The sequence below is a fragment of the Siphateles boraxobius genome, unplaced genomic scaffold, assembly GCF_051911475.1.
Source record: "Siphateles boraxobius isolate OS27281-9 unplaced genomic scaffold, OSU_SipBor_1 66, whole genome shotgun sequence".
NCBI lineage: Eukaryota > Metazoa > Chordata > Actinopteri > Cypriniformes > Leuciscidae > Siphateles > Siphateles boraxobius.
Genome location: NW_027509193.1, coordinates 19,248,107 through 19,272,741, shown reverse-complemented (window position 1 = coordinate 19,272,741; position 24,635 = coordinate 19,248,107). Strand labels below are relative to the sequence as shown.

At 37.5% G+C, this 24,635-nt stretch overlaps 1 protein-coding gene across 1 annotated transcript; it reads right to left on the bottom strand.

Moving 5' to 3' along the window:
* Positions 1 to 1,278: 1,278 nt before the first annotated feature.
* On the bottom strand, positions 1,279 to 18,973 carry LOC143721880 (ferritin, middle subunit-like). The gene is made up of 5 exons (XM_077212761.1): positions 18,866 to 18,973; positions 18,374 to 18,520; positions 17,734 to 17,859; positions 17,457 to 17,630; positions 1,279 to 1,317 (listed from the first exon to the last, which is right to left on the bottom strand). The coding sequence occupies exons 1-4, from the start codon at positions 18,968 to 18,970 to the stop codon at positions 17,481 to 17,483; spliced, it is 528 nt and encodes a 175-aa protein (XP_077068876.1). The 5' UTR covers positions 18,971 to 18,973; the 3' UTR covers positions 1,279 to 1,317; positions 17,457 to 17,480.
* Between the last annotated feature and the right edge of the window lie 5,662 nt (positions 18,974 to 24,635).

The window sequence follows — 24,635 nt, the reverse complement described above, 5'->3', positions numbered from 1 at the left end:
GGAGAGCAATAGAAGCAATGAAACTAGAATAGTATAGAATAGTAAGTATTAGTATTACAGTTTTTCTGAATTGCTAAAAAACTAAACCCCATTCTCTGAACCAAATTCTTAATAGCCTGAACCAAATTGTTGAATAAATCACTCTTTATGTAAAACATTAAACAAGTTCAGGTGGTTAAAACACTGTTTACAAATCTCATGCACTCTTTCTTCAGAATTCTTAACACATTTTCACTCATTAAAACACATTTCACACTGTGATGCACTTATGTTTCAAAATGTTAAACACAGGCAGGCAAAAGTTAAAGACAATTTTGAGTTGTTATGTGTTAACGATGACAACTGTGTTGTAGTTGTGTTTAACTTTTGCCTGCCTGTGTTTAACGTTTTGAAACACTACATGACAGTTATCATCGTTTACACATAACAACTCAAAAATTTCACTTATTTCTAATGATGTGGTCAAACCAGATCACATTTGAGTCCCAAAATTGACTTAAAATGTTGCACTGAATGTTGATACCAATAATGGATGGAAACAATATAAGAGGGAGAGGAGGATACATATAAGAGGTGGTGGACGAAGAGGATGAGGACGAGGAAGAGCAGGTGTGGAGAATGTTGTCAAGACTGGATCTGCTTTAGGGTTTTTCCCTTTGCCCGCAAAGATGACATTGTCTGTGATGTGGACAAAGTTCTCTGCCCGGACCCAACATGAAGACATGATGCTAAAGCAGAATAAAATCTCTCTCACTGACCTTGATTATGCAGTTGCAAAACTCTTCTGAGTGACTAGAGTTTTTTACTGTAACCTTTTTGACTTTCGCAGTTGTGTCACGGTATTTTCACAGTATGCAAGTGCTGAATATACAGACATTCGATGGGCCTACTTTACAATATCCATTACAATACTACACTTGCAGTGCACACAGTATATCATTTACTTTCCTTAAAGTAAATGTACTACTGTACGTTGTCATTTCTATACTTTTTTACGTAATTGGAAAATTAGTTTACTTTGTTACAATACACTTTTTTTAAGCAACCCCACCATTTAAAAAAAGAGTAGTGAATCCAGCCAAAAAACAATTTATTCATCAAATTGACCATGTTAAAACCAGATAATTCACATTCAACAGGAAAGCATTGGCTTGACTAGATAATGACTGACAAAAAATAGCAAAACTGCATAATTTGACAGTGATATTATAAAACTTAATCTAACATTTTCAACTTCAAACTTTAACATTTTAAACGAGGGCTGTGTGATGAGAACATATTGGTTGATGATTTAAGCCTAGAGTATAACTGGAGGTTCTGCAACATGCAGATGATCTGAGAGCTGCATTTAGCTGCTCAGGGTGTGCTTGTCAAACTGGTACTCCGCCATCCTGTTGTTGCCAGCATCCATCTTGGAAAGGTTGGTGATGTGCTCTCTCTTTTTTCATAATTAATAGCATATAAATCCAACAGGTTATTTTTTACAAGCATGATTTGCATTCTGAAATGTAAATAGAAATTTAAAATACAACTTTTAGCCCCCCCCCCCCCCCCCCAATTTTTACTTATACCTTTTACTTTACTTGTACCTTCATCATCCATTTCTGCTGTCACATAGCCTATTGCATTTTGCATATATGTGACATTATACAGAATTGGTAAAAACTGCTGTCCGACAAACAAAAAACACATTTAAAAAGCATTTAAGTATCCAAATTTTAGATGTTTGCTAAGATCCTTCTATTATCGTTTGAATCCCACAATAATATTTTAAATATAAGTAAGCTTAATATATCTAAAATCATCATTTATTTGGTACTTTCCATTAGGGCTGTCCCGAACCCTAACCCCTAAATTTCAACTTGTGAAAATGATTTTTATATTTTTTCCATTGGTGTTTTTAAAAAAATATATTTTTGATTTATTTAAAAAAGTAAAGTTTAAAAAAAAACATTTATTTTATATTTTATTTTTAATTCATGAAATTTTATGTAAAAAAAATGTGTCCCGCATTTTCATGTCACTACCAAAACAGTGTGTGTTTTAGCCCATTGGCTGAGACTGATTTGGGAAATTTGTTTTGGACTCTGTCCCTTCCGCAGTTTTTACAAAGACAACACAAAGTACAAAATACAAAGAACAAACATCTCTCAACACATCCTCTCATAAACATGTTCTCATATACATTAGATATTTACGTATATAGCACATTAACACCTTTCATTGGCAAGTTTAAAACCATTAATGATCACAGCTCCCATATTGCACATCCCCGGTGGTATATCCCAAATGGTATACATATTGCACTTCTCAATGGTATACATATTGCACACCCCCGATGGTCTACAGATTGCACATCCCCGATGGTCTACAAATTGCACATTCCCGATGGTGTACAGATTGCACATCCCTAATGGTATACATATTGCATATCCCGATGGTCTACAAATTGCACATTCCCGATGGTGTACAGATTGCACATCCCTAATGGTATACATATTGCATATCCCGATGGTCTACAAATTGCACATCCCTGATGGTCTACAGATTGCACATCCCTAATGGTCTACATATTGCACATCCCTGATGGTCTTGCACATCCCTAATGGTATACAGATTGCAAATCCTAATGGTATACATATTGCACGTCTCAATCGTATACATATTGCACATCCCCGATGATCTACAGATTGCACATCCCATGCATGTGGGTTGGATCGGAACATTTTTGTGTCCCGATCCGGTTGGATCGGGACACAAATGTTCCTGTGTCCCTCTCTCTCTTAGTCTCTCTTTCATTTAAGATAGGTATCATCATTTTGAGGGAAATGTGTTCAAAAGTCTGAAAATCTATGTGTAACTTTAAGGGACGTCACTACCAAACACCTTTTTCTGCAATTAAGCAAACTTTTTGGGGTGTTATTCCATAAAATTTAGTTTTTGTGTGTGTTGTAGGGTATCTGGACTATGTCAGGACGACTCATGCACTTATACATGTAAGAATGCTTCTAACCTCTCTGACTCTGGTTCATAACTCATTGACACTTTCATAGCGAACTGAGTTAAAACCAAGCCTCCCCCTTTCCAACGAGAAGGAACTTGTGTACAACATACACACACACAAACACAGACACACACACACACACAAACACACACACACACACACGCACACACACACACACACACACACACACACACACACACAAACACAGCAGGTGGTCAGGCCTCAAAGAGATTGTTATCTCCTCAGCCAGCCCAGAATATATATATAAATATTTATATATTATATAAATATTATATAAAAGTATAAATCTTATATATATTATATAAATATTATATAAAAGTATTGATATACAATTGAGCTAATTTTACAGTAACCTGTCTGTAAAATATAGTCTACATATGCAATTAATTATAATCCTTTGTGTTAATTGCATATAAAGTACATATATGAATGCAGATGCAGGGAAATATGATCCCTTTTTGGGAGATTTAACATGTATGATTACCTGGGTAAAACCCGTATGAATGATTATTACTGTAGGCCTAATTGAAAAATTACTCATTTTGAATACATATCCCCAAAGCCAGACCCAGGTTTCGTTACAGTGTACAACTTCTCAGAACTGTGCTAGTTAACCATGTGCTGATTAGCATCTTTGAACTAGGTTCAAAAGTATCTTAAATTGTCACTACCGAAACAGTCGTGACCGAAACATGTCATCATTGTTTTGGTAGAGACAAAAGGGAACACATAATCATTTATTTGTTAATCCTCTGTTGACCGTCTCCAACTTGTCCAAAATGCAGCTGCCCGCCTGTTAACGCGCACTAAAAAACGAGACCACATAACTCCGATTCTTTATTCTCTCCATTGGCTCCAGGTGCATTTTAGAATTCAGTATAAAATTTTATTGTTTGTTTTTAAAGCTCTTAATGGCCTTGCCCCATCTTACATTTTAGACATGTTGACCATTCGTAATTATGGTCGGACGTTGAGGTCGTCCAATCAACTTATGTTGGAAGTGCCCAGGTCAAAACTGAAACACTGGGGTGACCGCGCTTTTTCGGTTTCTGGACCTAAGCTCTGGAATAAGCTCCCCAGTGAGATGCGTATCGTTACTGACCTGGGCCTTTTTTTTTTTTTTTTTTTTTTTTTTTTTGTTGATGGACATACTCTTGTTTTTTTTTTTTTTTTTTTTTTTTTTTTACATTTTATTTATAGCAGTTTTTTATACAAACACAAAACATATCCAAGTCTCACAAAATGTTTACAAAAAAAATGTTATACATAAAATAAAATAAAAAACAAAAACAACAACAAAAAAACACCCCCATCCCCCGCACGCACCAGACAGAGAGAAGGAAATTACACTTTAAATCACTTAATCAAACTTTAAAATAATAATAATAATAATAATAATACTTTGACAATGGAGTGAAGAAATAAAAGAGATAAGTCATCCATATTACAAATATGCCCAAACATATTTCAACTCTTAGAAAGATACTTAAGGAAGGGGCCCCAGACTTTATCAAATTTTTTAGAAGCATCAGCTTTAGAAAACCGAATCCTTTCGAGCTTGAGGGCAGCAACCATTTCAGCCAGCCATTTATGAAAGCTGGGTGGTACAATGGACTTCCAGTCCGTCAAGATCACCCTTTTGGCCACCACCATACCAAACATAAGAGACAGTTGTTGAGAATGTGTCAATGCTAATATAGGGTCAGAACACCCAAACAAAGCCAACTCAAAATCTGGACTGATTTCTTCTCCAAAAACGTTTGAGTACCACAAAAAAATATTATTCCAAAACTCAGAAATCTCGGGGCAAAACCAAAAAGTATGAGCATGTGTCCCATCAGAGCTCTGGCATCTGTCACATAATGGGGAAACTGAAGGGTAAATTTGATTAAGTTTAGATTTGGTATAGTGTAATCTATGCAACACTTTAAACTGAATAAGTTGCAATCTTGCATTAATAGAGCAGCTATGAATTCGCTTCAGTCCTTCTTCCCAAATCTCATTTGAGATATTAATTCCCACGTCATTTTCCCATGCTACTTTGATGTGATCTGAAGAGACTGGAGAATGAGATACAAACAAGGAAACAAACCGTGTCACCAACTTTTTGGCATTAGAGGGTTGACCCAAAAGACAATACATATTATGATCCTGAGGCAACTCCTGAAACTCATTAAAAGAATGTTTAATGAAATGGCGCACCTGTAGATATCGGAAAAATTGTGATTGGGAAAGATCAAATGTTTTATACAAGTACTCGAAAGTGGCAAATTTTCCATCTATATAGAAGTCCTTAATCCTAGTCAGTCCTTTGCTTCTCCACAGTGAAAATACCCTATCTGACTGGCCAGGCAAAAAATTATGATTATCACAAATGGACTGGAGAACTGAAGGACGTATAATATTCAAAACAGTCTTCAATTGATTTAAAATTCTAATGGAATTGAGCACAACAGAATTTTTACATTGTAACTTCTTTAAAGATATAGGATTCGAAAAAAGAATAGCGGCAAGAGAGCTACCAGCAACTGACCGAGCCTCCATGTACAGCCACTTGGGTTGGGTGTCCATCAAGTTCTCGCCAGCTTGATCACTACTCCGCCAGAACATCATAGCCCTGGCATTAGCAGCCCAATAATAATGACGGAAAACTGGTAGCGCTAGACCACCCAACTCTTTCGGCTTCTGCAAATGGGCCTTAGAAATTCTATGCGCCTTATAACCCCAAATAAATGGAAAAATGATAGAATCTAATTGTTTAAAAAAAGAATGTGGCAAATATATAGGCAGGTTCTGAAAAAGATAAACAAAGCGAGGCAGAGAGACCATTTTAATAGCATTGACCCGACCAATTAAAGATAACGGGAGCACCCTCCATTTATCAATATATATTTTTAACTTATTCATGGCTTCTATAAAATTTAGAGTGAAAATTTGTTTACATTTTTTAGGAATAGTTAACCCTAAGTAAGTGAAATGATCCTCTGTTATTCTAAAAGGTAATGACCTCTGAAACTGAGCATCCAACCCTTCACCCAAGGGCATGAATACACTCTTCTCCCAATTAACAGAATAACCAGAAAAGGAGCCAAACACCTCAAGTGATTCCATTAAAAATGGCAAAGCAGAAGAGGGATCACTCAAATATAGAAGCAAGTCGTCTGCATATAAGGACAGTTTAACCTCAGAATGACCACATGATATACCCCTGATCTCAGAATGATTACGAAGATGGATGGCCAGGGGTTCTAAAGCTAGATCAAATAACAATGGGCTTAGACAACAGCCCTGACGTGTACCACGTTGAAGAGGAAAAAAAGCAGACCTATCCGAATTAGTAAGTATTGCAGATTTAGGGGAAAGATAAAGCATTTTTATGATTCGTTTGTAATTCTCACCAAAGCCAAACCGATCCAGCACAGAAAACATATAGCTCCATTCTATTCGATCGAAGGCCTTTTCAGCATCTATAGAAAGAACAGCTGCCTTAGATCTCTTACCATGATTACTGTACAAAATATTTAGCAGGCGACGCAAATTAAAAAATGAAAATCTTCCTGGGATAAAGCCAGTTTGATCTGGGTGAATTAACGAGGCCACATGCTTATTCAGACGAGTGGCCAGAATCTTAGCAATTATTTTTTGATCGCAATTGAGAAGACTTATTGGCCTGTAACTAGAAGGCTCCGTAACATCTCTGTCTTTTTTCTTCAAAAGGCATATATGTGCCTCATAAAAAGAGTCGGGAAATATTTCCTTCTCAATCGAATGATTTATCATTCTAAGTAACAAAGGAGCAATTGCATTTGCATTGGCCTTATAGAATTCCACACCAAACCCATCAGGGCCCGCGGCTTTCCCATTGGAAAAAGAATTAATTACTTCCAAAATTTCCCGAAGAGTAAACGGTTCCTCTAATTCCTCTCTGGCACATTCATTAAGTTTTGGAAAGTCCACCGCATCAAGAAATTGGCGCCCTGTAGTGTTCAGCTCAGAACAGCTGGAAGAGTAAAGTTGCTTATAAAATTCAACAAAACGATTATTAATTTCTTTAGGATGTGTAACTAAAGTACCATTCTGCGATTTTATTTGATGAATGGCCCTACTAGCCTGCACACCTCTTAGTTGCATGGCAAGAAGCTTATCTGCTTTATCTCCCAATTCAAACTGTTTCTGTTTAAGTTTAATTAACAAATTAGAGACATGATCGCTCAAAATAGAGTTATATTCATATTTCAACTTAAGAATAGCGTTAAGGTCACTCTGAGCTTTAGATGAACGAAATGTTTGTTCTAACGATGGAAGTGTGGATTCTATCTCAGCCAGGCGCTTACGCTTCTCCTTCCTCAACGAGGATTCATATGCAATAATATGACCTCTTAACACTACTTTACATGTTTCCCACAAACAAGAGTCTGAAACATCCCCCTTGTCGTTAGTCTCCAAAAATTGGTGTAAACACTCAGACATGAAAGACTGAAACTTTTTATCCACTAATAATTGAGGATTGAAACGCCAACAATACTGCGCCTTTGGTAGTGAAATTTTGAGACCCATAGAAATAGGGCTATGATCAGAAATCAAAATATTATGATACTTGGACTGAGTCACCCCCTGAATGAGTTTAGAGTCAATAATAAAGTAATCAATGCGTGTATAAAATTTATGAAAAAAAAGAATAATCACGAGCAGTCGGGTTAAGTAATCTCCATATATCCACAAGATTCATGGATTTTATCAAATTATTTAAAACACCAACAGATTGAATAGGATGAGGAACTTGTGAAGAATGACGATCAAGATGAGGATCCAAATAACAGTTAAAGTCTCCAGCAATTATCAAATTAGTCGAGTTAGTATCTGGAATAAGCCCAAATAATTTCCTGAAAAAAGCAGGGTCATCTATATTTGGTCCATAAACATTAACATATGTAATCGGGAAATTATTAATGGATCCGGATACAATAATATATCTTCCCGCAGGGTCAGACACCACAGAGTGCATTCGGAAAGGAATAGATTTCCTAAAAAGTATAGCCACCCCTCTGGCTTTAGAGGAAAAAGTGGCTTGATAAACTTGTGAGATCCAACTTGCCCTAAGCCGCATCTGTTCGCTGGGTCTAATATGGGTTTCCTGAAGAAAAATAATATCAGCCGACAAAGACTTTAAATGTGCAAACACCTTTCCCCTTTTAATTGGGTGTCCCATTCCTCTTACATTCCAACTGACAAATGTGATATTCATTTCGGCATCGCTATTGCTATTAGTAATAGTGCCACTCATACAACATAATTAAAAGAAATAAACACAAAAATAGTAATAATCGTAGCAAGAACATTGTCTGGTGCAAAAAAAAAAAAAAAAAAAAAAAAGGAACTTACGAACTCCCCACAGCTGCTCCAAGAACCGAAGCAGCAAGTATTCCCCATCCTCTCGGAGACAACAAGAGTGCAAAGTAAGTCAGAAATAGCTTACCTTAGCCCAAAAAGAGCAGAAATAACGAAAAAACACAAGGAGTAACACACACACAAACCCCCCCTGCTTTCCACCGCGCAAACAACCATTCATCTCTGAATTAACGTTACGTACCACGATGAAAATAACAAAATATTCACAAAAAAAATAGTCCACTTCTGTTAGTCGAGTACCATACACAGGTCAAGATGAGTAAAGTCACGCATAGAGGTTACGCCGAGTCCTTCGACAAGTTATCCACAAACTTCTTAGCCTCCTCCGGAGATTCAAAAGAGCGCTCCCGACCGTTATGCTGCAGTGTCAGTTTCGCTGGAAAACGCAGGGACCATTTCAATCCAGCCTCCCGTAGAGCTTTCGTGACTGAACTGAAGGCACGTCGCCGAGCGGTCACCTCCGGAGTATAGTCAGGGAAGATGTGAATCCGCTTTCCTTTATATTCCAGAGGAAACTTTTCACGGCTCAGACGAAGGATTAAATCTTTGTCCCGATCATTGTGGATCCGTGCGATAATGGTGCGAGGTCTCTGGCTTTCAGACGGCTTGGGTAGCAGGGCTCGATGAGCTCGGTCAATTTTCACAGGCTTATGAAAGTTATCTCGGCCGAAGAGCTCAGTAATCAAGTCCGAAATGAACACCGAAGGGCGCCCCCGCTCCTCTCCCTCGCTTATTCCCACAAATTTGAGGTTCAGCCTGCGAGAGCGTCCTTCCAAGTCATTCAATTTAGTCCAGAGAGATTTATTTTCCGCACGCAAATCTTCACACACCTTTTCGACCGCACCGAGGCGTAAATCTGTATCGTTCAGGGCACCTTCTATCTCTACCATTTTCTGTTTAACGCCGGCCTGTTCTGACTGCAAGTTAACCAGCGTGGCGTCCAACGCATCCAAGCGAACACTTAGAGCTGTCATCTTGTCCTCTATCAGTTTTTTTAAATCATCTCCTTGGGCACCGATTGCAGCAAGTATCGCGTTCACATTTCCCTGTGCGATAGAATCATTTGGATTGGTGTCCTCCTTAATAGCTGCAACGGTTTTGGAAGATTTCTTCGACGCCATTTTGCGGACATAGAATGAGTCAGTGAATAACGAAAATCGCGCTCACCGCACTTAAATTTCACGAGATACCTAAAACAACTGACGACTGGTAACTCTCAAAAGAACATAATCGCCTGTAAAGTGAATTGATGGTACTTAATTTACAAAAACATTCCAAATATAGTGTCAGCGGGGAAGAGCTCTGTAAAAGGTGACTACTCCATGAACTGCGCGCATGCGCCCCCACCTGGGCCTTTTTAAATCAAGACTTAAAACGCATCTTTTTAAAGTGGCGTTTTGTACCTAGTAATGTGATGGCACATTTACATTGATTTTATTTTTTATTTATCTTTTTCTTATTTTTTTCTCATTCATTATTGTATCTTTGTTATTGGTGTGTTGTTGTTTTAAATTTGTTGTTTAATCTGTTGTGAAGCACTTTGGTTCACCTAACGGTCGATGTAAGGTGCTATATAAATAAAATACATTTACAAAAAAAAAATACATTTACAAAAATAAAAATAAAAAATACATTTACATTTACATTTGGGGGAAATAAATAAAAATTTTGTACAGTTATGCAAATCATTAGTATCTTAGTATGTTTTAGTAGTGTTTTAGTAGGTGAGTTAAAATTCTGTAATGTGATGTGGTCACTAGCAAAACATTACTGTCACTACAGAAAATGTGCTGTCATGACCGAAACATAGATGTTTGGTCTAAAATAAAGTATACTAAATTATCAACTAATATGTTATTGTAGTGTTTGGTTCAATGTATATTCAAAGGATTCTAATGAATCCTTTGAAATCAGTAAGATAAACTTTATGCCTTCTACATAGAAAGATTGGGTTCAAAATACTACAAATCTTATAAATTACACTTGAAATATTGTTAAAATTGTAATTGTTATTGATTTACCTGTGAAAACTTTTTTTTTAAATAGCAAAAAATATATTTACAAGGTAGATCTATCCAATGGCGGCTCACACGGACACAGTGGCCTCTAAGGCTCTGACAAAGGGTGTTCATTTTTGTGTTAATGTATGTTGCAGTGACCGAAAGACATGATACCGGGAATCCCAATCTAAGTATAGCTGTAAAGCCCTTATGGTTTTGGGCTCTAATATCAGCTACGCAACAACAATTCTGACACCGCTAATAGAGAAGCTACATGGTCTAGGACTACTACGCAGTCAAAGGCCCACCACAGCGTCACTTGACTCAGCGGTCCGGGAAGTAAGGCATCGGAAGCAGTGCAAGAGGACCCGGAAGCAAGGCAAGCGGTCGGGTGTCCGCTGTAGGCTAAAAGCTAACCCTAGCCGACCAGCCCTCCCTTATTAAGTGCTACTGGCTATTGTACGCTCTCTGGACAATAAACTGTACTATCTCAGACCTCTACTGACAACCCAGTCTGAAACAAGAAACTGCTGTGTCCTTAGACTTATGCTACACCAACATCCGCAACTCATACAAAGCCACTCCCCACCCCCACCTATTCAGACCCCCTCTATGTACTGCTTTTCCCAGCGTACAGGCCACTGCAGAAATGCTCCAGGCCAGTACAAAGGATAATCAGACTCTGGCCTGAAGGAGCCACTGCAGCCCTGCTTCGAGTGCACAGCCTGGTACGTGTTTAAGGAAGCAGCCACCTACAACCAGCAAACATTCTTGGAAGAATACCCAAACTCTGTGACTGGATACATTGAGAAGTGCATTGAGGATGTCACTGTTGAAAAGAATGTAACCACAGTCAACAATCAGAAGCAGTGGCTGACAGCTGAGATCCGTGCTTTACTAAGGGCAAGAGATGCTGCCTTCAGGTAAGGAGATGGAGGGCACCTCAAATCAGCAAGGGCTCAGCTTTCAAAGGCCATTAGGAAAGCGAAACGCATGTATGCACAGAAGATACACAACCACTTCTGGCTGGCGCCAAGGACCCCAGACGCATGTGGCGGGGCATCCAGGACCTAACAGACTATAAAGTTACAACAAGTCACCTTCATTTATATAGCGCTTTTAACAATATAGATTGTTTCAAAGCAGCTTTACAGTGATAATACAGAAAACCCTTAATGCGATCCGGCCGCTCATTTGCACAAAACAGTGCCTGATGGCTCAATAAAGCCAACCATGAAATAGGTTCCAAGGTACAAGCATTGAAAAATGTATAATACAGAAATGTTTATCGCTTCCACGTAGCCACGTGAACCAGAATTATCCTGACAACGTTTTATCTGTACAGAGGTAAAGGTTCAACACAGGCCAACAACAATGTCTGACAATTGTTGACCACATTCCTGACAAATTAAATAACTTCTACGCATGGTTTGAAGCCCTGAACAACATGCAGGCAACAAGTCCACACCCACCCCTGAAGAGCAGGCGCTGTGTCTGGACCCAGCTGACGTGAGGAGTACACTATCCAGAGTCGACCCATGCAAAGCTGCAGGTCTGGATAACATACCAGAGAGAGTGCTCAGGGACTGTGCTGACCAGCTAGCAGGTGTCCTTACAGACATCTATAACATCTCCCTGAGCCAGGCTGTGGTCCCTGCGAGCTTCAAAAAGACCACCATCATTCCTGTGCCGAAGAAGTCAGCAGTGACATGTCTCTACTGCCCTGTAGCACTGACTCCCATTACGATGAAGTGCTTTGAGCGACTGGTCAAGAGACATATTCACTCCTCCCTCCCCACCTTACTGGACCCCCTGCAGTTTACATACCGCCCCAACCGCTCTGACGACGCCATCTCCTACACCCTGCTCTCTGCTTTATCACATCTGGACACTAAGGATGCATATGTCAGAATGCTGTTCATTAACTTAAGCTCAGCATTCAATACTATCATCCCCCAGCAGCTAGTAAGGAAACTCTCACTGCTGGGCCTCAGCACCCCAACCTGTTATTGGATTCTGGACTTCCTGACAGAGAGACTACAGTCAGTGCGCATTGGCAGCAAAACTTTAGGTGCCATCACGCTGAGCACAGGTGCCTCAGCCCACTGCTGTTGACGCTGCTCACCCACGACTGCACTACCAAGTCTGAATCCAACCTTATCATCAAGTTCGTCAATTACACAACTGTAGTGGGTCTCATCAGCGGCAACAATGAAGCAGGATACAGAGAGGAGGTGGAACAACTGTTAAGCTGGTGCCACAACAACAACTTATCTCTTAATGTAGATAAAACAAAAGAAAATGGTTGTTGACTTCAGCAGAAGGCAGCTCTGTAATGAAGAAGGCACAACAACGCCTGCACTTCCTGCAGAGACTGAAGAGAGCCAGGCTCCCTCTATCCATCCTAACCACCTTCTACAGAAGAACTATGGAGAGCATCCTGACCAGTTGTATCACTGTGTGGTTTGGGAATTGCAAAGTACTCGAACGCAAGTCCCTGCAGCGCATAGTGAGGACAGCTGAAAAGATCATAGGGGTCTCCCTCCCACCAATCCAAGACATCTTCCTTACACACTGTGTGTGCAGAGCCTCTGCCATTGTAAAGGACCCCTCACACAGTGTGTTTGTCCCTCTACCATCAGGCAGGAGGTTATGCAGCATCAGGACCCACACTGCAAGATTCTGTAATAGGTTTTTCCCCCAAGCTGTCAGAGCCGTGAAAACAATGGTGCCACCTAACATTTCATCCCCATAATTCGTTTGCCCCCCAATTACAAAGGACTCAAGAACACACAAATGACTGTGTACTGGACAATGAGCATTAAAATGCACAACTGTGCACCAACACTTTATTGGCTTCTGCTCAGGTCAAATTGCACTACTTACTGTCTATTGCACTTTTTTGTGTACTACTGTGTATTACTGTTGCTACGTATTGTATTGGCCTATGTCACGAAAAAATTGAAGACCGGAAGTTCGTCTTTTAGTAGGGATACGGCTCTTCCGGTTAGCTTTTTACAATTGCGGAGTCCGATAGATACCGCTGGACCAAATCTCTCCGCAACCTGCCTGAAGTCATATATGGCGATGTGGTTCGGATGGTAAATGAAAACTCTCAAGTGGAAACGTCAAAACTGAGGAAAGGGTACAAGTTGCTCTCCTTTTCGAAATGCAAACTGCAAACGAAAATGCTGCCCCGGAGAATATTAAAAGAAGGCCCCTTATCCCTCCTAATTAACCTAACCCAAGACTTGCGGAGTGTTTCGTCCTTCAGGAAAGCGTGAAAGCTGAGGTATGGCTGTCTACGTCCTGATGCAGAGCAACCCGGTACACTACAACAACAGCTGCGGGTGTAGCCTGCCATTGTTGTTATAGCTCTAGCCGTTGTGTATCATGTGAATGGTTGAGGAGCTGTGTTGCACTGTCTATTGTAGGATGTAGTGATCTGTTGTTGTTTATTCTTGCATTGGTTATGCACCTCGGTCTGTACGAAACAAAATTTTGTTCAGCTGTATACATGTATGACAATAAAGCTTGACTACTGACTAGATGCAAACAAAATATTAATAGGTCAATATAAGCCTTCTTAGTAAATTATTTATTATTGTGTTTCGGTAGTGACAAATTTGGGGAGAAGAAAAATATTCTAAAACTTTCTGAAAATACAATATAATTATTAACTGCACAATTACCAGAAATGTGTACCTTGGATATTATACAATTTGCATACATAAATTCTTTTTGGAAAAAGAAATTTTTTTCAAGAAGTTTCAAACTCTGACTTTGAACCAATTCTGTAGAGTGGACCATATAGACTATGAACTTATTACTTATTATAATGATTGTCTATGCAGCATAGTGCTAATTAAAATAACATTATTGATAACACTCTCCTGTCATTAGCTTTAGCTACTAAAATAAATAATTGAAAATGTGAGGTAGCTACACAACATTCACAGCATTAGTAAGCTATCATAGTGGTGATTTTTGATCAATATTCTCATTCACCATGCTATTTGTTTTATCACAATATTTTAGTGATAAACATTGTTTTATTATAATATATTATTGTTTTAGTTTAAATGTTACATTAAACCATTTTTCTACAACAACTAGGCTAGACCAATTTGTTTTCCAGAGGTAATTTTTCTAATTTTCCATCAATAGAAAACAGCATTACAAAGTTCTAGGTTATATCTATGCTGTGTGTGAAGCCTGATAACACTATATTATAGGAGCCTGTGTATAATATGGCAAATATCAAGGGACAATCCTGAAATAGCCTATTACTCCACTTGGGAGTTAATGCCATTTTTCACCTGGTAACTGCCTTTAGATACCTGACACCTGACTGATTAAAAGAGTACAGTGAAGAAAGGTGACAATTACAAAGCAATTTTGTACCAGAAATTGTCCATGAAAGCTCATTCTGTGTCAGCAACAAGTGCAAACACCCAAGAGATGACATGGAGCTGCGTCTCTGTGACTCAGCATTTTCTCTCTCATGAATGATGCGTGTATGTTAGTAACCTGACCGTATTACGGTGGCTGAGAGAGCTCAACGCGCTGCAACTAAAGAAAAAACATGCAAATAGAAAAACATAATTTATCTTTGGTTCCCTTTATCTCAGTTGCATAAAAGTTTGTCACTTTTTCTAAAAAAGTAACACATATGATATTTGGGGTCAATATTGACCCCACATTGAAATGAATGGGAAAATCGGAAAAAAAATGGTATAAAAAAAAATTCATTAAATCCAGGATAAATCTGAAAATGTACATACCGGTCCTAGAGCACAAATGCTATGTGCAACAAACATGATCACTTACGCCCAGACACACACACACACACACACACACACACACACACACACACACACACACACACACACACACACACACACACACACACACACACACACACACACACACACACACACACACACACACACACACGGTGTGACTCCAATAGAAAGCATTTTTATAGAAATTGACAAATAAAATCAATAATTCCAGCATGAATCTAAAAATGTTCACACATAAATGAAGGCCTGGTACTAGAGCAAAAAAACAAAACAATTTGGAATGAGCATGATTTTACACACACACACACACACACACACACACACACACACACACACACACACACACACACATGCACGTTCCTGCACACAAACACACTCAGACTCACAGGTGTGTTTACTCTTCACTCCTGTTACTCCGCCTTTAGCTGTTTGTTTTTAGTTTTTATTTACTTCTTAAAAATGTATTTCTTATTCTTAAGTTAATCATTTTATACATTTCGATTATTGAAATAATATGTAATTACAAAGAAGTATTTTCTTTTATTGGCAACTTATGTGGCATTAGTGCAAATTTATTTGGGGTTACTGCAAATTTGTATAGCATAATTGCAAAAACAAGACACTTCAAACAACAACAAAAATAATTCTAAACTTTGACAAAATACTGATTTAATGTATTTTAAAATGTTTAAATAACAAATGCATAACAAATGCTGTTATAAGAGCAGTAAGTCACATCCAGAAAAATTAATGGATCTCTATGGGGCCTCTGCTGGAAGTATAATATTCATTTAGACTTTTTTACTGTAACCTTTTTGGCTTTTGCAGTTGGGTCACTGTATTTTCACAGTGTGCAAGAGCTGAATATACAGACATTCAATAGGCCTACTATACAATATTCAGAACAATACTATATGTACAGTGCATACAGTATATAATTTATTCACCCTACTACTGTAAGTTGTCATTACTATACTTTTTACGTAATTCCAAAATTTGTTTACTTTGGTACAATATACTTTTTTTCTGTAACTGCATGCTTTGGAATCTGTTCTCCATTTTTTGATGTAGTGTCTTACGAATGATCTGAAGTGTTTATAATATTGACTCGCTGTGTTTATGATCTGAAAGCATTGGTTGATTTTGAGCACATAAAATGGTTTTGAGGCAATTGTTTGATTTTACCAGAAGAGTGTTTAAGGTTTTGAGAAAGTGAGTGATGGTTTCAAGAAATGTGTCTTTGCAATTCAGAAAAACTGTAATGTAACATTGGTGAGTGTTTGATAAACCCAATGCAGAATGTCCCTTTGTGCACACCATAGGTGGGCAACATTTAAAGGATGTTAGAACCTATTGTATATTAAAACTTTTTTTTATATTTTTAAGGTTTGAGACTGGAGAACTATGTGCCAGGAAAGTAGTTGATACTTTAGGAGTTTCAGTAACAGCCAGCATCTACAAAATGATGGCCACTGTTAGTCACATATTGATTGCAGTCTTTTGAATAAAGTTCACTCATTGTTAACAGATTTTAAAGGGATAGATATCCTCTAAATATCAGCTTTTGTGTTCTTTTGACACTTATGTAAATCAAACATTGTATTCTTATGCGTCTTGTGTTAATGGGTCAGGAACATAAGGTCAGCCGAAAAAGAAATTACCATAACTCAGAGCTCAAGCCTCCTCCAAGGACAGCAGTTAGTTTACTATTATTAACCTTTAAGGCTGAATGGTTAGGTGAACTAGTGAAATGATCAATCAATTACAAGAGCATATTAATTCTTTGGGAGCCAGGATAAATGGGTGAACTACATTCCTGACCCTCAGTCACCTCTCAGATAATTTAATATGCATTAAATGCACAAGATAAAAAAAAGACCTTGATTATAATTTAAGATGACATGAGGGTCAGATAGCAATTTTCAATGAATTAACAGTTATCAATTCTAATCCTATTCCAGACCTGCACATCCTGAATGTGACCACTGGGTGCTCAGTTTTAAATTAAAAGACAAATGAATCCAGCCCAAAGTGTTTATTCATCAATTGCAGGTTAAAACCAATTAGTGTACATTCAAAAGTAAAGGTATGATGGCTTCAACAGCAAGACTACATTTCATTTAATGTCATTCACTAGATGCAATGTAACCACAGAATATCGCAGACTTTAAAAATCAGCATAAGTGCAAAAAAAAAAAAAAAAATCTTGATTTCTACATGCCGATGATCTGAGAGCTGCATTTAGCTGCTCAGGGTGTGCTTGTCAAACAGGTACTCCGCCATCCTGTTGTTGCCAGCATCCATCTTGGAAAGGTTGGTGATGTGGTCACCAATCTTCTTGATGGCCTCCACCTGCTCATTCAGGTAGTGAGTCTCCAGGAAGTCACACAGCTGTTGGGACAACACATCAGAAAATATTTTAGGACATTTAATTCAATAAATTAAGATGGAATAAAAGCATTAAATTGAAGGAGCTTGGCCCTCATGGACTTACATGAGGGTCTGTCTTCTCAGAGGCGACCTTATGTAGATCCAGCAGAGCCTGATTGACGTTCTTCTCCAGCTGAAGAGCGCACTGCATAGCGGTCAGTCCATTGCCCCACATATCCCGATCAGGCTTCTGAGGAGAAAAACAAACACATGAGTGAGCAAGGTCCCCCGTTATTGAGAGATGCTGAGAAACACTAGTGAAAAATTAAAATCAACACCCAAAATATTGTGAGAATGTTTGCTTAACATCTGTTCTGTGTGTGCTGAAACCCCCACTATGTGTTTGTACATAGTCCTGGCTATGTAAATAGGAGGGAAAAAAAATAGATGGGCCAATCCTCAGAGTACCAAAACACTCTTGTAGCCAATCATCAGTAGTATATGCTCATGATGGGAGAGGAGAGAGTGAGCAAGCGGACATTGGTAGAAAAGAATGTAGAGAGGCTAATATATTACCAAAAAGGAAAAGGTCAAAGTTTGGGTGTCAATTTCAAATATCAACAGCATTTCTCAGAAAAAGCTTATTGCACCTTTACAATGTTGAATTATTCAATTACTTAATTCAACAGACCTTTACAAATAGGCATAATGTCATTCCATATAAAACAGGGTTACACTGTTTAGTTCAGAATACTATCAAGCACCTTGATGTCCTGAAGGACAATGTTTCCTCCCCTCTTGTTCTGGAACTCCATGAATTTCTCGGCATGCTCGCGCTCCTCCTCGCTGTTCTCCTTGAAGAACTTGGCAAAACCAGCAAGAGCCACATCATCCCGTTTGAAGTAGTGAGCCTGATTGGAGCGAAAAAAGGATTCAAATTTAAGTAGAGTCAAATTTCTACAGGTGCACAATAATGATTAATCCTATTACTACATCCACATTATTAGCCTACTCTTCAATTTTTCTTTTTCAGTGTATGTTAATGTCTATTTCTGTTATTTTTAAAGAGTGCAAGAAAAACACTGATGGATTGAATGCCACAATCGCTGCTGCATCCAAACTTGTGAAAGTGTATTTTATGCATTATGAAGTCAAAAAGGATTTAATAATTAGAGGAGACAACTTGTCACAAAATAAAGATACGACGTGCAAAAGTTCTGAGAACACAATAACAAAAAAGGGATAGGGCTACATACCATTGAAGTGTAAGTGTATGAAGCGTAAAGCTCCAAATTGATCATCTTGTTGATTAAAGCCTCGCAGTCGCGGTCGTAGTTCTGGCGAATCTGAGAAGTCTCCATTTCTGCGATTTATTATCACAACGTTGGTGCAAATATAAATAAGAAATTTAAATAGATTTAAATAAATTTCGGCTAGTTCGAAGTTCCGTTCAATCGCTGTTGAAGCAAGAACCTCTGCGTACCTTCCTGAAGCTGTGAGTGAAATGAAGGTGAGCATTTGTCTTATATACGATCACAACATGATGCGTCACTGGAAATGACACCAGTTGAATCTGAATGAGGAAGCGGAAAGACTCTCCGCTGAATCCGAGTCCAAATTTAGCCTACTACTGTATGTCATAGTAAATATCTTAGGATTGTTTTAACAATTTTTGTTGTTGTTGTTGTTGATTTCACATCATCAAAATTAACAGTAGGCTGACTAGCACCTGTTGGGTTTTAAACCTGTGTGGTTTTTATATGACAGATGGTGTGCTAATGGCTATAGACTTGGTCAGGGTAGATATACGTATTGAATGTTACTTGGATGAAAACAAGGCTGTGAGGGAAAGACCTAGAGTCCTTACTGGCATGCAGTGTGTAAGGTCATAGATCAAAATAACTTTCAAAACTTACAACTTTCATGACTGTTTAATTGCGTTTTTGTTTACTGAAAGTTTTTGGTAAAGATGTTTTGTCAGCTGAACCATTGTACAATTCACTGAACACACCGTAGGCTACTTCTATATCCCTACACTGCCTTGTTTTCGTTAGTGTCAAAAAATAAATATGATATAATTTTTAATGTATTTGTGGTTAACAAAACAAGAAAAAGAAAAACAGTTATTGTTTTATATAAAAAAGACAAATTCACTACAGAACATTCAAAATTATTCTAAACTTCGTGTCAAATAGATTGAGATTTTTTAGAGTAGCCTAATATGTAATATTCAAATATAAAATAATTTAAAATGTGATGCATTATGTTGCTCACTTCTGATGACACAACTGTGCCACTGTGTATTTTCACAACAAATATAGGTCAAATCTGTATCCAGACATGCCTATTCTCTGCGTTCATTCCAACTGTTTGGTTGTTTATACTCTTTCTATGAGCTTGATGGGTCAAAAGAACAAAGTGAAATGTTTAGCTATTGACCCATATGTCTCATGGTGGTTCACACCGGTAGGTTAGGCCTGGTTCATACAGGACTATCAGGGTGGGCTGTTTAAATTATTTATTTATCTTAAATTTAAAGTTATTTAGATTTAGAATTTAAATTTAATTAGCTTTTAATTCTAATAAATAAAAAGGTTACAGTTTGTTTCGATGGTCCAATTAGACATTCTACTGCATGTCAACTAACTATCATTAGAGGATTGTAGAAGACTGTTAGTGTTAAGAGTTAGGTGTTAGGGTTCAGGTTAGCAGAATAAGTTGACATGTAGTTGCAAAGTTACTTGTAGTCATATCTGTTGGGGGACCATCAAAATAAAATGTTAGCAGATATTAAGCAGACCATCTACTAATACTTTAATAAAGTTAGTTGTGATGACAGTTAGTTAGTTGACATATAGTTACTTATAGTTAGTATGATGTGGACCATCAAAATAAAGTGTTACTTTAAAATTACTCTCGGATTTCATCATTAATATCTTAATTTGTGTTCCGAAGATGAAGGAATGTCTTACGAGTTTGGAACAACATGAGGGAGAGCAATTAATGACAGAAGTTTCATTTTTGGGTGAACTAACCCTTTAACTCTTATAAGCTTGACACTAATTTATAATTTATACTTGATTTAACTAATCAAATAATTATTTGCATTTAATGACATTTCAGGTTCTATAAAACAATCAGAATATGAGGAGTATGTTATATTGGGAAGAAGAATACAGTATCAACTTGGTTAAGGTATTAAAATGACCAAATCATTTGGCAAGAAAGGCAAAGATGCATATAATTAAATATGGGTTTTATTTTATTGTGCAAAAAATAGAAGAACAAAAAGCTCAGGACAAAAAGGATACATTGACTGCAATGTAATCATTAATATTTTGTTGGATGTTTTTGATTACAGCCGGGGCACTTAAAATAATACTATGGTAAATGGCAAAAAAGCATGATTTGTATAGAAATAATTTTTTTTAAGAAATGTATTATCTAATCAAATGTGCATTTACATCGTTTCATCAATGGGAGTGTAATCAAAAAATATGCGTACCCTCCATCCATCTATGGAGAAATAAAAAAATATTGGCAAATAAAACATTAAACATAAATCTAGCTAGCTAATAATTTGTTTCTCGTTTGTTTCTTCTATCATTAGAATGTCTACGATGTTAGCTAACAAAACAGTTTAGTGGAAACAAATCAATAAAACCCTGACTGTCACATAACATGTAGCCGTCAGCAGTGACAAAATAAGATTTTGCAGCCTTAGCGTTCATGGTATGGTAGATCCGAAGAGGGCCTGGTCTGGTCCCATGATTGTAAAAAAAAAAAACTCAGCACAGTTTAACACATTTTGAATTTTATTGCAATGTCAAAAATTGTATAGGAAAATTAAGCAAAACATTTTCCAGTGTTCATTTTTTTCAAGGATGAATATGACCCTGAATACTATACAGCAATAGCCTGTATCACGGGACAGTTCTGTAATAACATGCAATGGTGAAGAGATTCATCATGTTCCACCTGATCATATAAGAGTCACAATGACAAAGCATGTTTGTACTAGTATGAACTCTCAGTCAGCAGCAAATGGAAATAGAAAGATACATGACAAGGCTGTATAGCTGTGACTCATGGAAAATGTATGTTTGTTACTTGATCAGGTCTCTAGGGTCCAGGGGTGTAACCTTCAGTTTCACACCTGCCATTACATTTTCCCAAAAAATTCCATATAATTCCATTCTATTGTTCTCATTTAAACAGGATATCCACTATATCTTCCGTTACATTTTATTCTAAAAAAAAGATCACCAACAAACAAGATTGTAACTATTATTTTAAATAAAACACATTAAGAATTTCAGTGAGACAGAATCACCTTAATGAAATACTGAAACGCTTTACAAAAGTATTACGATAAAAGAACACAAATTTCCCCTCAAAATGAAAAATCATCATTTACTCACACACATCAACATTTTTTTTGTCATACAGGTTTGTATGACTAGAGTAAATCAGTTTTATTTTAGGATGAACTTTGAGTTGGAGTTGTATAATAAGTGTGAAATGTAAAAATATATTGTTATATTGCAATATACTTGATCAATTTTAGAAGTGAATTGCAAACTAAACCACTCCTTCTGAACATGACACATAATAAACCCACACGGAAGGAACAAATTCTTCAAGAATGCAGATGTTGCAGAACCACGTCAACCATAATTGTCATTCTGAGAGAGTGTCATAGAACTGGGAGTGAAGCTTTATACATCAAGAGAAACACAAAACCACTGATAGGCATGGGCAGATTTACAGGAACGAGCAGCACACTAACCAATCCATTCCACCAATAAAAAAATCGAGTACACCAGCAGAAGCAATCTACATACATTTGTAAAATAGACATTTGCTCAAGTCTGTTGGGACTACATGATTAATTTTAGTTGAAAACTGAAACTGGACAGTGGATTTCAAATTCCCAACATGCTTTGTGTATGGGACTGGTTCAGGAGGGTAAATATTGAAATCAGTGAAATGTTATTTATTTCCTATAGTATTTTTGTATGACCTTTAATTGCAGAAAAGTTTTTTTCAATGTAATGAAATATTTAAGAACTTGGAGCTTTTTAGAATAATGGAATAAAAGAATAAATGGCTTTTTAAAATTATTTTATTTTAGCACCTTGACATTTCATGTGTTTGACTTCCCATAGACAATTAGAATTCCAATCCAAAGTTTTGTGCATTCGGGAATTGGAGATACACCACTGAGTGCCCAGAATATGTCATCCTTATTGATTTTATTTTTAATTATTATTATAAAAGTTTAAGACTTTAAAAAGTAACAATGTACCATGGAGTACGGGATACTTCAAGCAGGAAAGCTTCAGTAATACCTGCAACTATCAACTGCACACCGTCTGAAGGTAAGCAGGGTTGAGCCTGGTCAGTACCTGGATGATAGAAATCTTGAGGGAAACTGGAGTTGCTGTTGGAAGAAGTGTTAGTAAGGCCAGCAGGGGGAGCTCATCCTGTTGTCAGTGCTTGACTAAAGGGATAACACTAATGTAAAAAGGCAATGTCCTTGTGATGATAGCAGAGGTTCATGTAAACTTCAGGGTCTTTCTCAGAAAGACTTGAGATATGTGTACAACTAGTGACCTATAATACTGCAACAACTGCATCACTTCATACAAAATGAGAAACAATTTTGTCCAATTGATCCATAGTGAATAGTGCACACCAACTGAAATATTTAAGGTCTTTTATTGTTTTAATATATATTTTCACAATATCCCACAGATTCTCTATGGGGTTCAGGTCAGGAGAGTTGGCAGGCCAATTGAGCATAGTAATACCATGGTCAGTAAACCATTTACCAGTGGTTTTGGCACTGTGAGCAGGTGCCAGGTCATGCTGAAAAATGAAATCTTCATCTCCATAAAGCTTTTCAGCAGATGGAAGCATGAAGTGCTCCAAAATCTCCTGATAGCTAGCTGCACTGACCCTGCCCTTGATAAAACACAGTGGACCAACACCAGCAGCTGACATGGCACCCCAGACCATCACTGACTGTGGGTACTTGACACTGGACTCCGCCGATCCGCCCTATACGGTCACTACGCAAGCTGCGTAGGGCCCCGCAAATTACTCAAGGCCCCGCCTCCCGCTCGTGCCATAGCGCGTCAATTAATGTTTACAACATCCATGACAAAATTAAGTGAAACTATTCTTCTGGTCACGAAAAGAGGGGGGAAAAACATGAGAGTGAATTGCGGGAAAAACAATCAGGTAAACTTGTGTTCTCTCCTCTCCAAGTTTGATGTCAGCAAAGTTAAGTTTATGTGCATTTCTACTGTGTTTTTTCGGTCTTGCTAACCTAGCTGGGCAGGCAGTCAGTGCATCTCTTGCATCACTTTGTGCCTGACAAAAGTGAGAGTAAAATACAATTATTTATTACGTTTGTTTTTGATGAACGACAAAGTGCAACGGTGTTTGTTTACTGCAGCTCGGAAAAGATAACCGCGTCGCGTGTGTTATCATGCGTTCATATGCGCGAGCACGAAATGAAACGCGCATTTTTCAAGCAGAAATATATGTGGAGACCACGACCAGACATACTGTACAATATATGGGCGTGAATGATGGCACTCCTCATCAAAGTACACATTATACAGTATATACTTTTAAAACAAGACACTGATTATCTAGTCTCAGTCAATGTGTAGTTAAAAACTCTAAACAACTGCACTAATTATACAAGATGGAAAGCAATGTATTGACAATTTGACTACTGATTTATTGGCTATATTGAATTTTAAATGTTGAATAGCTAGCTGGACATACTGGTCAATATGGATGGACATCCCTCAGTAAATATTAATCATAAATCAAAAATTGCTTCAACATGCATAATAAAAAAACCTTTAACATGCTATGGCAAGCCATTTTAGATTTTATTCATTTACAGTTCATGTTTTTTTGATATCAATAATTTTTTTTTTACTATTTGCAATGTGAATTCTTGATTATTTTTACTATAGGGCCCCTTAGTTACATTTTTATTAACCA